This window comes from Sciurus vulgaris, assembly GCF_902686455.1.
Source record: "Sciurus vulgaris genome assembly, chromosome: 2".
NCBI classification, from domain to species: domain Eukaryota; kingdom Metazoa; phylum Chordata; class Mammalia; order Rodentia; family Sciuridae; genus Sciurus; species Sciurus vulgaris.
The window spans coordinates 122,042,393-122,057,205 of NC_136462.1; the positions used below are offsets into that span (position 1 = coordinate 122,042,393).

At 39.5% G+C, this 14,813-nt stretch overlaps 1 protein-coding gene across 2 annotated transcripts in view; it reads right to left on the reverse strand.

Annotated features, from left to right (window-relative positions):
* Nucleotides 1–3,376: 3,376 nt before the first annotated feature.
* Nucleotides 3,377–14,813, reverse strand: part of HMG20A (high mobility group 20A) — a 74,159-nt gene continuing 62,722 nt past the window's right edge. For both annotated transcript variants that reach the window (XM_079128922.1, XM_079128923.1), the window contains 5 exons: nt 14,780–14,811; nt 7,975–8,050; nt 7,047–7,262; nt 6,143–6,285; nt 3,377–3,565 (listed from right to left, as the gene is read on the reverse strand). In XM_079128922.1, coding sequence (XP_078985048.1) covers nt 6,149–6,285; nt 7,047–7,262; nt 7,975–8,050; nt 14,780–14,811 — 461 coding nt within the window. In that variant the 3' untranslated portion in view covers nt 3,377–3,565; nt 6,143–6,148. The remainder of the gene's footprint in view (nt 3,566–6,142; nt 6,286–7,046; nt 7,263–7,974; nt 8,051–14,779; nt 14,812–14,813) is intronic.

The window sequence follows — 14,813 nt, forward strand, 5'->3', positions numbered from 1 at the left end:
CTTTTTCAACAGCCAGAAAACAAGGAAGTAGGTGGTTATTTTCAAATGGCCAAGAGGCAAAAGAAAGGTAATACATTCTGCTAACTAACATGGTGGGGCTGGGCTTAGTGGAGGTGAACGAGTTGCAAAACTACTCTATATTCATTTCCACCTTCTTCCTTACTAAAACTTGTGCATTGCTGTGTATTAACAGTAATGTCCACACAGAATGACATTTCTCAGTCTCCCTTAGAGTTAGCCACAGTCACGTGACTGAGTTTTGGCCAAATTAAGTGAAAGTGTTGATTATGATTTCCAGGAAGAGTCCTGGAACTAATCTAGGCTTGCCCGTTTTGTCCTTGCCTTCTCTTTCTGCTGCCAGGAATTTCAAAGTGATGGCTGTTGGCCAAGGGGCTATATTGAACCATGAGGTGACCTTGAAAAAGACGGCAGCCTGCACACTGGTCTTGGACTGGCTATGTTTCTCTGAGAGAGATCCCTTCTTAGTTTAGCTGATGCTGATTTGGGGTTCTGTTAAATGTGGTCAAACCCAATCATAACTGATATGCCATCATTCTCAGCATCGTGTAACAAACGCTTCCAATCCTCTGAAGTGTGGTGACTTCTGTTGCCCTAATTCTATTCCTCTAACAATACTAGAGGGGAGCTGGGGCATGTGTTATGTCAGAAGAGAAAGTGGAGTTGAAACGACTTGCTCAGTGCCAGGTGACCGGCTACCTGGAGAGCCGTGGGCTCTGGAAGTCAGGTTGCCTTACCCTGAAGGCTGTAAAAGCATGGCAGAGATAGGTGACAAACATCTTTTAAAAATATTTTGGGATGGCTAAGTAGCAGTTATTTTTAAAAAGCAAGCATTTAAGCACAACTTACCCTTTCTGTCAAAAGATCCCCTATCAAGGGGACTTCAGAGTCACTGACTTTCAAAGGCTCCTTCAAGTCGCCTCCAGAATTCTACTGCCACATTAAAATGAATTAGAACTCATTGTATTGTTATAACATACATTCAAAGAACTGAATTCTCAAACAGGTGAAGACACATTTTGAATAAGCAATTAGTAATATGAATGTGAAGTACTGTTTTTCAAAGCCTAACAGTTTTGATGAATGTAGGGTTGACAAAGTCTTTAAGAGGAAAAAGCAGAGGCAGGTCTTCTTTTTTCATTATAATGCAAGTAAACTGGATCAGGTGGATTCGACATAGAAAAGTTTTAATGAGACAAATGTCAAGCAAGCGTATCAACTTCTTAAAAAACAAAATCTAAAAGTTTAATTACAAAAACACTTGTACAGAAAACTTGGCATTTCAACAGTTCCAAACACATGTACACAATATTTTTTCTAAAATTTGTCAGAAATAAAACAATCTTTTCTCCCTTTCTCCAGCTGCTGTTTGTGTTTTAATAAAAGGAAAGAAGGAAATCAGAAACACTGAATAGGCAACAGCTTATTTCTTGAGAACACAAAATTGCAGTAACCTCTTCAGATTTATTAGGGAACATGACATAGGTCTTGCACCAGGCTGTAACCTCACCTCCACTGCTTGGTGAGCACAGAGGAGAGGTTCTGTGGCAGCTGAGTTCCAACCACCCCTGCCAGGTGCAGGACTCCCGGGAAAGCCCTCATTTGGGAAGCAAGCTTCGGCTTCTGCACTGATGACTGGGTACCGCAGGCTCTGGTGAGCTCAGGCACATGCCTGGTCACTGTGAGGTATCCCAGGCTAGGGTCAGGGATGACTTCTGGACCAAGTTACAGCCTTTAGTGGTTACAAAAGTAGTGCTACTGAAGCTGCACAAAACTTCATAGGAAGGAGAAGCAGCAACACCAGGAGGAAGGAAGAAAGGACAGAAGCATTTGGCAGATGGCAGACATAAACTTCCCGAACCAGTTTGGACATCCTTCTGCCATGGACAGTGAGTTCTAGCTCAGAGTTAGCAGGCAAGGAATCTAAGAGAAGTGGCAAAAACAGCAGATGAGAGCAGGGACAGTGGAAAATACAGAGAGGCAGGAGACTTGGCTGGCTGTATAGCAATAGCTAATAAAGGGGTCTTATTCTAAAACATTGCTAAGTGGTGGTGTGTGGGCTTCAGTGCATGGAAATTTGATGTGTGTCCACATAAGAAATTTTAAAAAGAAGATTTTTGTTGCTGTTGTTTTCCTTTGGACTAAGAAAGAACAAAGAGAAGGAGAACACAGTGCTGAGAAGCCAGGATGGTGCAGCTTCGCGATGGGGTTTCTGGCTTGCACCCTGGCTTGTCAGCATGTTGTGAGGGGCCACACTTCCATCCACCTGCCTTTGATGGTGGGGTGCCTAGACAATGGGCTCAGCATGCTCTGCTTTGGTTCCAAAGATCTCAGCTGCCACCTTAGCCTTGTGCTCTAGAGCGTAAAGAAGAGAGAGAGAGAGAGAAAAAAGACCCTGAGGAGAGAATCAGAACCCTCACTTTTGCTGTTGAAAGCCAAAAATCCCTTACTAAGGAGAGTGAAGGAAGGGAAGCCTGTCTTTTTCACATAGTTTTGGCAGTTAATGGCCAGGGAAGGAAGACAAAGGGCATGAAAACACCTCTCTGCCCATTCAGTCAGCACAAGAGACTATTCCCAAAGCCCTTTCTACCTATATCCACGGATCTGATTACCTAAAAAAGACAGGGATTCCCTCAGTTTTCACTTAGGATCAACTCTGGGTGTTTTTTCAATACCAATTCAGAACTACCCCTTTCCTTTTTGTTTACCAATGACCTTTTCCTCAGCGAAAATGCTCCGCAAGACACTGCCAACAGACGGGGACAGAAGAGCCTTGCTGGGGCTGGACTCGGGGTCTGTGCAGGAGCCATGCTCAGAGAGCAGCAGGCGGCAGGAGGAGGAAAGTGAGCGCATTCTCCTTCAGGGCTGCAATCGGGAAGCCGGCACCCACCGAGCACCACGTGGGGCAGGAAACAGCCTCACTCCGCAGGGCACTGTCAACAAGAAGCTCCTTTCTTTGGAGTCACAGCAGGGCAATGATGGGAGAAGACTGGGCCCATCCAATGAGAGAAAGTCTCTTTCAGAGCCCTGCTGAGCAATGAGGCCCAGAGGTCAGAAATGGAGATGTACAACTTGGTGGGGGTGAAGAGAAGCAAAAATCACCCCCAAAGGCATTAAAAAAAAGCGACAGCTAGGTAAGAAAATTAGAGCTCTGCTGATAAAAGGGTCCAATCAGAATGGCAACAATGGGCAGTCTTCCTTTCTGCTGCAGAAGATGTCAGCTTCAGGGTCACCTAGTCAGCAGAACATATGCAGATCTGTTTGAGCAGAAATGGAAATGATAGGAAACTGAAGATTTGGGAGAGGGTTGTGCACTTTGAAAGCTTCACTGGAGGATGACTCCATAGGAAGTTCTGACGCATGTGCCTTTTGCTGCTCCCTCACAGGGCTTCCTGGGGTGAAGGTCTCTTATTGACAATTCTTTCCCAAGTAAAGGGATCTGTAGTCCTTCTCTGCTCCAACTCAGTTCAAATTTTCATGGATGGCTTCTCATTCCGCACAAGTAAAAATGCTTACAGAACAGCTTGGGAGCTCTAAGACCTGTAGACTGTGGGGAGATACCAAGAAGGAAAATATAGATCAGAAGAGGTTAGGGTTAATGAATTTAAAAAATGCTTTGTTTTATTTTCATAGGGGTTAAGGGGTACATGTAAATTAAAGAGCTGGTAGAGCTGCAAGCAGGCAACTTCATGGAGATGTTTCAGATAACATGTCAATGAGAAACATGGCCCTGCTACAGTTCAGCAACAATGGGAAGTAGGAAATGAGCAGCTGAACACAGAGGAGCATCAGGTCTGATGAGGGGCAATCAGGATTCCACTTTAGTCCAAAGAATGTATGGTTAATCAAAACCAGTTTTCTTCAAGTATAAACCTGAGGATATCTACATGTGTAGGAATGTGTTATGTACATATGTCATCATATGTCAGAATACATCTTCTTACATTGATAAAAAATGCAATATAATCATATATTGCATAAAATGCAATATAATCATATGTAATCACATGATTTTTTTTTCAGTCCTCAAATATATATCATTTGGGTCAACTGAAATTGGGCAACACATAGATTTTAAGAGTTTATGTGAAGGCTGGGGTTGTGGCTCAGTGGTAATGTGCCTGCCTAGCACTTGTGAGGCATTGGGTTCAATTCTCAGCACCACATAAAAATGAATAAAGAGTTTATTTAAAGTGGTCATCTCTCAACTCAAAATCACCCATGGCTTCCTACTGTTTCCACTGGTGTCTAGGTACCAGTGAGCCCTAAGAAAGGTGAGAGCTGAGGAAGTTCTTTCATTATATACCTATAAAAATAATTTTTAAATGCACTGGCCAAAATTTTGTTACTTCATAATTGCTGGATTGTAGTATTTTCTTCTTTATCTTAATGCTCTACTACAAGAATTTTTAGTACTTTTGCCCCACCCCAACAGTGCCTCCTTATTGTAACAATGTTTTAGAAGCCCCTCTGAATGAGAAAACTTGAGATGTCTGTGTTCTGGTCCTGGTTTTTTTGCTCTTCTACCCAGTATTTTCAGGCAGGTCACCTCATCTCTATGGGAGTCAGTTCTTTATATATGAAGTGCTGGATTTCTAAAGGTCCCTTCCAGCTCCAAGAGGCTCCTCTAAAACTCGCAGACCATTAGCTTCCCTTCACTCAATGGTTCCCGACAGTGGAATGAAACCTTTGCCAAGCTCATGTCAGAGTAATTAATTGCACTGTGAGTGCTGGGGACATCAGGCCTAGCTGTCTGTACATATTTGTATAATGAGGCCAAGCTAGTATTAATCACACTCTTTATAATTGTTTCATTTGACAGTTTGGGGGGGTGGGAAATATCTATTCTTAGTTATGTTTCATGGTTAGATTTTAAGAATCTGTAGTAATATAACAGTTTACATTTTCAGGTAATTTTTCAAAGACAAAATACTTATGTCACTAGGCATGGTGGCACACATGCTTGTAATCCCAGCTACCTCAGAGGCTGTTAGGAGGATTGCAACTTGGAGACTAGCCTTAGCAACTTAAGTCAGACCTCATCTCAAAAGAAAATAAAAAAAAGGCTCAGTGCTAAAGTGCTTGCCTAGCATGTGTGAAGCCCTGGGTTCAATCCTCAGTACTACAAAAGAAATATATTAAAAAAAAATTGTACGTTAAAATCAAGGACAGAGGTAATAATCTATGCTTTTCAAAGACACTTCAGAGAACATGTACTACAGTTTTTATTCTTAAGATAGATAGATCTTTAGGAGAATATGAGTGGTAAAATGGTCAAAATGGAAAACCACTCTTGGCTTCATACTTGCATTCACTGCCTTACACCTAGGTGAGGCGACACCATGTTATCAATTACTATTTTCTTTGACAATCTTTCATGCTGTTTTTCTCAGCTCTCTCTTTTCAAGCATACAAGAGTGCTAATTGAAAACACTGTGTGAAAACGAGAAGGATGATGAGCTCCTGAAAATCCCAGGCCTAGATGTACAAGCTGTTTCTTTCATAAGCAGCAGCAGTAATGCCACTTCTTTATTCTGCAGGGAGTCCAACCATCTCTTAGAAGTACAGTCCGTTCCATCTGGCTACTCACTAGAAGGATCCTTTCCCCATCTGAGCCTGGTGGAAGCTAAAAGTATAATGAATTGTCTTGCACAGTTACCATCCAAGGGCATGACCAAGAAGGATAAAGACTTCTGCCTTTGTCTCTGCTAGCAGATGTTGCCTCATTAGATAAAGAATAAAAAATTAAAAGGGCTGAGGATTGGCTCAATTAGAGTGTCATGTCTCTGGGTCCAATCTCTAGAACTGTCAAACAAACAAACAAACAAACAAACAAAAAGCCCCCAAAAGAATAAGTTGCATATCCAGAACTGAGGTCCAATCACAAAAGTTATGTTCTTTCCTTAAACTATTCTGATGCATACATGAGAAAAAACTGCTTTGATTCTATTTTCTAATATTATTTAGAAAGACTTTTTAGCAACTATGCAAGAGGAACCTAAATCAGGTTTCTACCTCATTCATTCAATGTAATTCCACAGTTTAAACTGTACCAATAAAGTCTGATAACATCGTATTTTTGATGAAGTACTGGCATACAAGTATCTTATTACTGGGCACTCACCAGTCCCTAACGATCGAGCCTATTCACAACTTCTCGAACTGTGGCTATGAAGTTTTCATTGTCCTGGGGATTAGCTAAAATAATACTGTGCAGTCTGTTCATATATGAGTCAATGGTGTCCATTGTTGGTGTCTCTCCACTTCCTGAAGTGAAATAAGAAGAGAAAAAGTAAGAAAATCTTTCCCATTCAGTTCATCTACAAAACATTTAAGGAAATACACAGCAAAAGAAATTGTGACTCTAATGTGGTTTGTTCCATAGGCAGATTTTAATTCTACAGGTGAAACTTTTTTTTTTTTTTTTTTTTTGCGGTGCTGGGGATTTGAACCCAGGGCCTTGTGCTTGCTAGGCAAGCACCCTACCAACTGAGCTATATCCCCAGCCCTGAAACTTTTAGACTTCAAAGAAATGAAGTAAATCCACATACTTTAAACAGACGGGTTATATACTACAGTATATATAAGTACTTAGCTATATGTAACAAAAGGTTAGAGGCTCATTAACTTTCTGCTGTGACTTTCCTCAAAATGAAAGAATATATAAAAATAATAGTGCTTGTTTCCTCTTCCTTCCCATTAATAAAAAAATACAAGGAAAGCAAATATACCTAAGAGAAAGTGCTCTCTTCAACATTTACTACTGCTCCCATTGTTTTGAATATCAATTTAAGTTTAACAAAAAAGAAAATAGTTTATATTAGAATAAAAAATGGACAAAGTTGAAATGACCAGAGAACCTGAAATTTTGGATGATTTTAGCCCAATGCTGACATTTCTATTACATAACCAACAGAAAATACTGAGGAGGAAAAATATCTTAATTTATTGATTTTCTCAAATATGAATAAAAAGAGCAACCTCCTGCCCCACCCTGCACTAGAAGTGCTCAAGTAGGGTGACATTACCAGGTAAGGGCATGCTGGCAAAGCTGCTGGTCAACACCTGCCGCAGGGTCTCCAGGTGCTGCTGTAAGACTGTGTTGCGGCTCCTCTCCTGGATCACATCCACCTCCAGCTTCTCCACCGCTGTGCGCATGCTCTCCACGTGCTTTTGCAGGGCTGCATTCCTCTCCTCAAACTCCATGTTGGATTTACGAAGCTGGCGAAGCTCTGCCTCCCGAGCTAAGGACACACCCCCGACACCAAAACATATGCAGCATAAGAAGGAGTCTCGGAGGAGTCCCAGTGACTCTTATAAAAAAGTTCTGCTTAGCTGTCTCTCATTAGCTACCCCACCTCATCTCCCTATTCTCATTACAGCACTCTAGATAGCAATTTCAGCAATGAAACGCCTGGTTCCCCAGAGCTATTTTAATTCTTAAAGTTGAACATTCTGTACGTAAGACTGCAACAAACAGTGGCAATTCCTCGTATTTTTTGTTTGTTGGTTAGATTTGGCTTTTTAAAACTGTGCAATGAGAAAACTGAGGGGCTTCGCAGGGGGATCCTGGGAGACTGGCCAAGCACAGCTGTTGGTACCCATCTGTACTGCAATGGGATCAGCTTTGCAATTACTTACTTTATATTTTGGACTCCCAAGTAAGCTTTCACTTGTGCAAAGGGTTTCAGGCTACACATCTAAAAGCAACTGCATTAGTGATTTACATTTATTTCTTTGGATCCATAGACCAAAGAAGCTTTGACAACACTGACCCAGCTTTCTTTCACTGATCTTTGAGTAACTACCTCTACTACAGGGAGAAAGAGGAGCAGTTATTCTTCTAGACTAGTCCTAAGGAGGGCTATCACTATCACTGATTTTGAGCAATGAACTCCTTCTGAGAAGTAATTCCCTGTCAAACTGGAGGGACACAAAAAACACTGCAGTAATCACCTTTGCTGTGGTTTAGGAATTCCTCTGTAAATATAGGAATGTCAAAAACAGATCGTTCCTTTACCTCTGTTTCTTTCTGTGAATCAAGAACAAAAGTTAATTCTTAAACAGAAGCTAAATTAAATAATAGTGCCTGAGGCACAAAGATCATGTCTTCCTTAAAGAAATAGGGTTAAAGGTAATCAGTCCAGATGAGCCTTTAAGGGAAATGCATTCACCTTTTCACTGGAATCAAACTTTCACACAGCTCAAGCTGGTTAAGTACTCAGTTCTCTCAGGTATACAAGTGCTGTGCAATGAGAAACCTTAAAACAAACTTACATGTATTTTTCTAATATAGAATTTGGAAACGATTTGTGTTTTGAATAGTCAACCGTATTCGGTTGTGTGAAGTGGCTGAGGCAGGGATTGAGAAAAGGTGTTTTTCAGTCACTTGGTTATGCATACAAAATGCTCTCTGAGACAGGACTATGCAATCCACATTTGCAGAGTGGACAGCAAGAATTTTGAGGAGAGATCTTCCAGTCAGAGCAAAAATAATGGTATTCCACTGGTACTTCTATGTATTTACAATGGGGCAGTCTATCTCCGGGGCTCTTGTAGCCTTTCTTCAGACACAGAAAAAGAAATGAACAAAACCAAAACAATCAGAAACAATCAAAAACAATCAGGCTCTACAAATGAGAGTTAAGAATTGTGTGGGATACAAAAGAATAACAAAGCCTAACATTAATTCACCAAATAAACCATTAAGATAAAAATCCCACGAAACCACACAAAATATATTCAACAATGACACTTAGAATATAAAGTCAATATTTCAAGATGCTTTGGCTGATATTTCTATAGTGAAACCAAAGACTCCAAAACCTTTATAAAATGAAAAACAGTAAACAAAATACTTAGAAATAGTTTCTATACAAACATGTTTAAAGCTAGAGAGAGAATATATCTTTTATCTTATTGTTTCTACTAGTTTTTGTTTTTGAACTTGAAGACTATTTATGCCCAAGCAGTTAGGAGCCTCTGAGGGAATCCCAACAGCCAGGGTCCTGTTTCATAGTGGTGTCTATTGAGGAAGCAGGGTGAGCTGCATGACCTGCCTGTCAGTGAGAGAAGAACAGGATAGATATTCTAAGATGGAAATCTGCAAAACTATGTATTATCTGAGGAACATTTCAGAGCACTTAATTTTTACTCTTTTTTTCTTTCTAACGAAAGAAAGCAAAGTTTTCCAGAGCAATTTAAAAATAACAAATTATCATTGAAAGCCTCAAGTTTTAACATGTAAAGCTCTACCTCAAGCCAGTTCCTAGTAGATTTCACTGAGAACTAATGGACAAGAAAGGCTGGTTCCAGCAGTGATCTTAGACATATTTTCCAGTGGCTCTCTCTCCATTCTGCTGGATTACTATATGCTTTAACTCTGTTACTGGGTTGCTGCAGGAAACCAGAAAACTTTGGACACACAATCCCAGCATGCATAAGATGTAACATACAAGTGTAAGTTCACAAGGGACTCAGGATGAGTGCTATGACTTCAATCATCCTACCTTGTTCAGTCTCCTACCTCACTGCATAGCCATATATGAAATCAATTACCTCGCCATAGGTTTCAGTGTTTACCAGTTAGAGGGTAAGTGTGGGTGCCTGGCTCCCATTTTCACAATACAAAGATCCCTCTCCAAGGTCTCAACTCGCCTCAGACTGGCAGTTCTGTTCTCTTCATTGCTAGAGCAGTCCAAACCAAGCTAATGGCAAAGGACAGCACCACATAGGTACATTAACACTCTGCCCCTTGGTACAGATTCTTAGAGTACAAAACAAGAAACATTAAAGCAATTAAATGAAACTGTTCAGTGTCTGAAAGCAACAGAGAAATTCTACTTAACGGAAGAGTGGTAATAAAAACCATCAGCACTCTTCCATTACTGAGTGCATTACTCGGCATGGAGAGGATCCTCCTGGGGGCTTGGATATACTTAAGCAGCTCCAAGGATCGCTCAAGGGATTAAAATCATAAGGATTTGATTACCTCCTCATTGAAAGGGTCTAATTTGTTCAGGCTGAGTGTCATTTTGTCATTTCTCATAAATTAAAGGAGAAACAAAATTATTGTTTCTATCTTAGTCCTCACATGAGATGTAGACACATTCTTGAGGGTAATGCTAGTTGACTCATGGGTCTAGTGGGCTGGCTTTTGATTTGACAGAAGCATGAATATCTTCAATTCAGTTTTTCATTCTATACATTGAGTGGAGGCTCTTTTGAACTAAACCTATTTTGCTGTAATCTCGGCTCAGGGCCAGAATTTCAGAGTGTGATATGCTTCCCTCAAGTGCCCTTTTCTTTGGGGAACACTTTTAATATTGTGTACCAGGCTAAAGTGCCCCACTGCTATGCAGAATGGCTTTCAGGTCAGCATGTCTTTAGCTCTTATATGCACTTTCCAGCACCTGGCTAGGTAACAACATCTGAGGGATCCAAATTCCATTTAGAAATACAACAGGTTGGCCAGGCACAGTGATACATGTTTGTAACCTCAGCTGCTCAGGAAGCAGAGACAAGAGGACAGCAAGTTCAAGGCTAGCCTGGGCAACTTAGTGAGCCCTGTCTCAAAATAAAATAAAAGATGCTGGGGATGTAGCTCAGTGGTAAAGCACTTGCCTAGCCTGGGTTCAATCCTTAGTAATGAAAAAAAAAATGAAATAAATACATAAAAAATAGGTTTCTTTATTGTACATAAACCAAATAATCTGCCTTCACTAGCAACAATTTTTGCTAACATCTCAGGCAACCAGGCCTATTTTCACTTTCAATAGTTTTTTCCTACATAGCATGGCATATGCTGCCAAGAGTGATAGACTGTTATATAGAAGGCCTGAGTTTCAGCCATACTTCTGCCTCTAATTTAGTTCAGTAAGTTATTCTGGGTAAATTCTTTCCTATCTTAGGCAAGTCACTTCTCTCACTGATAAAATGCATTGGTCAGTTAAGAGGATCTCTGAGGTCTTACTATTCAAAGATGAGCCTGACGACTATTCTATTGCTCATTTTTCTCCGCATAGGATAAGGGAAATATGTATATGTATTCAGAATCTATGTTTTAGGCACTTTGCAAGACATTTTCTCTTTTATGAACTTATAACTCTGTTCAGACACCTCCCCCATTCCCCAAACCAGGGTCACCTTTAATTCCATTTTTCTTTTCAATGGGAGCTTTTGTGGCTACTTTTTACCCATAGTGCGTTCTTATTTTTTTGCTACACTAAGAAGTACTATGAAAGAAGCTGTGTGTGGTGGCACACACCTATAATTCCAGTACTTGGGATTCTGAGGTAGGAGGACTGATAGTTCAAGGTTAACCTAGGCATCTTAGCAAGATTATGTACTAAAATAAAATGAGAAAGGGGCTGGGGTGTAGCTCAGTGATAGAGCACTTGCCTCACATGTACCAGGCTCTGAGTTCAAAGCACACACAAAAACAGAGAAGTTATTTGTAAGTAACATCCTATGAGTAAATTTTTAAAATTGTTTTAAAAAACTTTTAAACATAAAGGACATTTATGTTTAAAACGATTAAAAAATTTCAAACTAGTCCTTTTATGTTCAAATCATACAGAAATTACCCACTTTAGGAAATATATTATTCAATGAAAGATAAAACTGATAAAGTGGGGAACATTAATTTGATCAACAACCTAAGAGATGCTTATCCTTTTTTCTTTTTGATGGTAATGTGTATTAAACTCATGGCCTTGCACATGCTAGGCAACTGTTCTACTACTGAGCTATTACCTAGAGCTTTTATTTTTAGTGTATTTTGAGGCAGGTTCTCTTTAAGTTGCCCAGGCTGGCCTCAAAATTGTGATCCTCCTTCCTTAGCCTCTTTAGCAGCTGGAATTATGAGCATTATTCTGATGTGGGCACAGCAATGGACAGGCATACAGAACCTACTGCTGGTTCTCCACCTACCCACCTTTTCTTTTTCTTTTTTTTTTTTTGAGTACTGGGGGTTGAAACTCGACCACTGAGCCACATCCCCAGTCCTATTTTATATTTTACTTAGAGATAGGGTCTCACTGAGTAGCTTAGCATCTTCCTTTTGCTGAGGCTGGCTTTGAATTCACAATCCTCCTGCCTCAGCCTCCCAAGTCACTGGGATTACAGGCGTGTACCGCTGTATTTGGCTCTTTTTCTTTTCTTTTCTTTTTTACTTTGCTTTAACAAGTATCTGATCCTCAAATAGGAAAAAAAAAATCACACAAATCATAGAAATCACAAATATTCATATCATACAATGTATTTTCATAAAAAGCTTTACTTCTTAAATCAGCAGCAACAGCAGCAGCTTCTCCAACTGATTAAATTCACTACATCTTTTTTGACTGTGCCTATCAACATTGCTGAAGACAAAAATGGCAAATATAGTTTGGCCAGAAAAACCCAGGTTGATGAAATCAGTTAGTGATGGATTAGAAGATGTGAGACCTAATGTTTCAGATTACTGTTCAAATTCTCTTTTGTAACCATTAAGGATAGAGGTGCAATATAGTAAGGAAATTTCATGACATTGGTGAGTGGGCATACAGACAAAGAGAATTAAATACTAATTGTGCAAGTGTCTGATAAAAGGAAAATTTGCAACATTTCAATTATTTAAAATACAAAGTATACATACATACAAACTTTTTCAAGCAAAAATATTCATAACACTTCATCCAAATTAGAGCACAGAAATCTCATATGTAATTATTCAAGTAGGATTTATGTGAAGAATAAAATGCTAATATTTACTATGCTTCCCACTTTATAATTCATGAATAGTAATAAATCTACTTGTTTTGCGAATCTGAATTTTTTTTCCATAGTTTGAAGGTTACCAACATCAAATCAGGTACAAGGACTACAACCTCAAGATAAATAAGTTTTTAATTTGAAGAAATAATTTTCTTAATTTAGTAAAAATGAAAATACCTGTAAAAGAATATATAAGCTGGATGTGGTAACACACACCTGTAATCTCAGTGACTAAGAAGGCTGAGGCAGTAGGATTTCAAGTTCGAGGCCAGCCTCAGTAATTTACTGAAACCCTAAGAAACTTAGTGAGACCATGACTCAAAATAAAAAATAAAAAAGGCTGGGGATGTGGCTCAGTGGTAAAGTGCCTATGGGTTCAATTCCCCGGTACCAAAAAACAAAACAAAACAAAACAAAACAAAACAAAACAAAAACGAATCAAATAAACCTAAAGAAGAGTACATAAGAAAATTCTTTTTCAAATTTCCATTGTTATTTCAAGTAAATTTTGTTTTTTTTTTGTTTGTTTCTTTATTTTTTAAAATTTTGTTCTAATTAGTTATACATGACAGTAGAAATGCATTTTGACACATTGTAAAACTTTGGGTTCTTCTATACAAATCAATAATTATTTTTGGACAGGCTCCACGCAAGGGCTTCATGTTAGGTGGTATGGGGTTGGATACAAAGATAGAAACTAGACCACAGAGAGGTATACCTGCAGCGAGATCATAATCCACTATTGTGAATAACAGGAGTACCCGAATAACCAACCCCAGGCCAGATCAGCCAGAGCATAGAAGTACTGAGATCAATGAGGGTTAAAGGAAGGGAAATAGGGGTTTGGAGGATGATTAGGGAGTATGAGAGCCACAAAGAGGAGGGTAGGAGGTGAAGAACTGTGTGAGGGGAGGGAGGGAAAGCACTCTCATAGCAGAAACAAGAGCACAGAGCAGGGCAGGGCACCTAGAGGAAGGGCGTGTATGCTACCTAGAGTTACGGTATTTAGAAGTTGGGACTTAATTATGGAAAACCCTGAATGCAGAATTCCAATGAGATTTAGTAAGCAACGAGGAGGCACTGAGCATTTTAAAGCATGAAATTACCATGGCTTTTCCCGTCTTATAACCATATATATTTAAAGCATATACACACATCGTCAACACAAACTGGCCTAAATCTTGTACATGGAGAGGAACACAGGCCTGAATTCTATTGATTGGGTTGAATCAAAGGAAAGGGAAGAGGCCTTTCAGAAAAACTGTACGAATGAGATGAGGGAATAAGAAAGGAGGTATAGGAATTGAGCTACTGTCAGTTGTGTTCTATTGACATTGTAGTTACTCATTTTAGCCAGGCTGGGTGGTACATGCCTGTAATCCCAGCGGGCCTCGGGAAGCTGAGGAAGGAGGATTAAAAGTTCAAAGCCAGGCTCAGTAATTTAGGGAGGCCCTAAGCAACTCAGTGAGACTGTCTCTAAATAAAACATAAAAAAGGGCTGCTCAGTGGTTGAGCACCCCTGGGTTCAATCCCTGTTATCTAAATAAATTAAAAAGTAAGTAAATAAATAAATAATAAATAAAAAATAATAAAAATAAATAAAAAAATAAAGATAAAAAATTTCATCTTAACCAAATGCTGGATTACTTAAATAACATCCTGAGAATGAGACTATGGTATCTGGTGATGATAAACTATGATCAATTCAGACCCTTCATCTGGTTCTCATTTCTATATTTCCCTCTGAATTCCAGCCATCTTTGGCATTTAAAGCCAAATTCTCAGACCACAGGAACAGATTGGGGCTAGGGCATGTAGTTCAAAGGCAGACTCACGACCTAAGTGTCTGCCATATGTTAAGAACCTCTGAGCTAAAGCAACTCACCCAATGTGAATTCTGGGATAGGAAACACTCTGTCATTCATTAAAAAAACAAACAAACAAAAGCATTTCAAACAACATTATTATAAATATATGCATGATATATAGACAGAAGGTTATTTACCTCATGATCATGAGTGGCCTGTCGGGCTGCATCT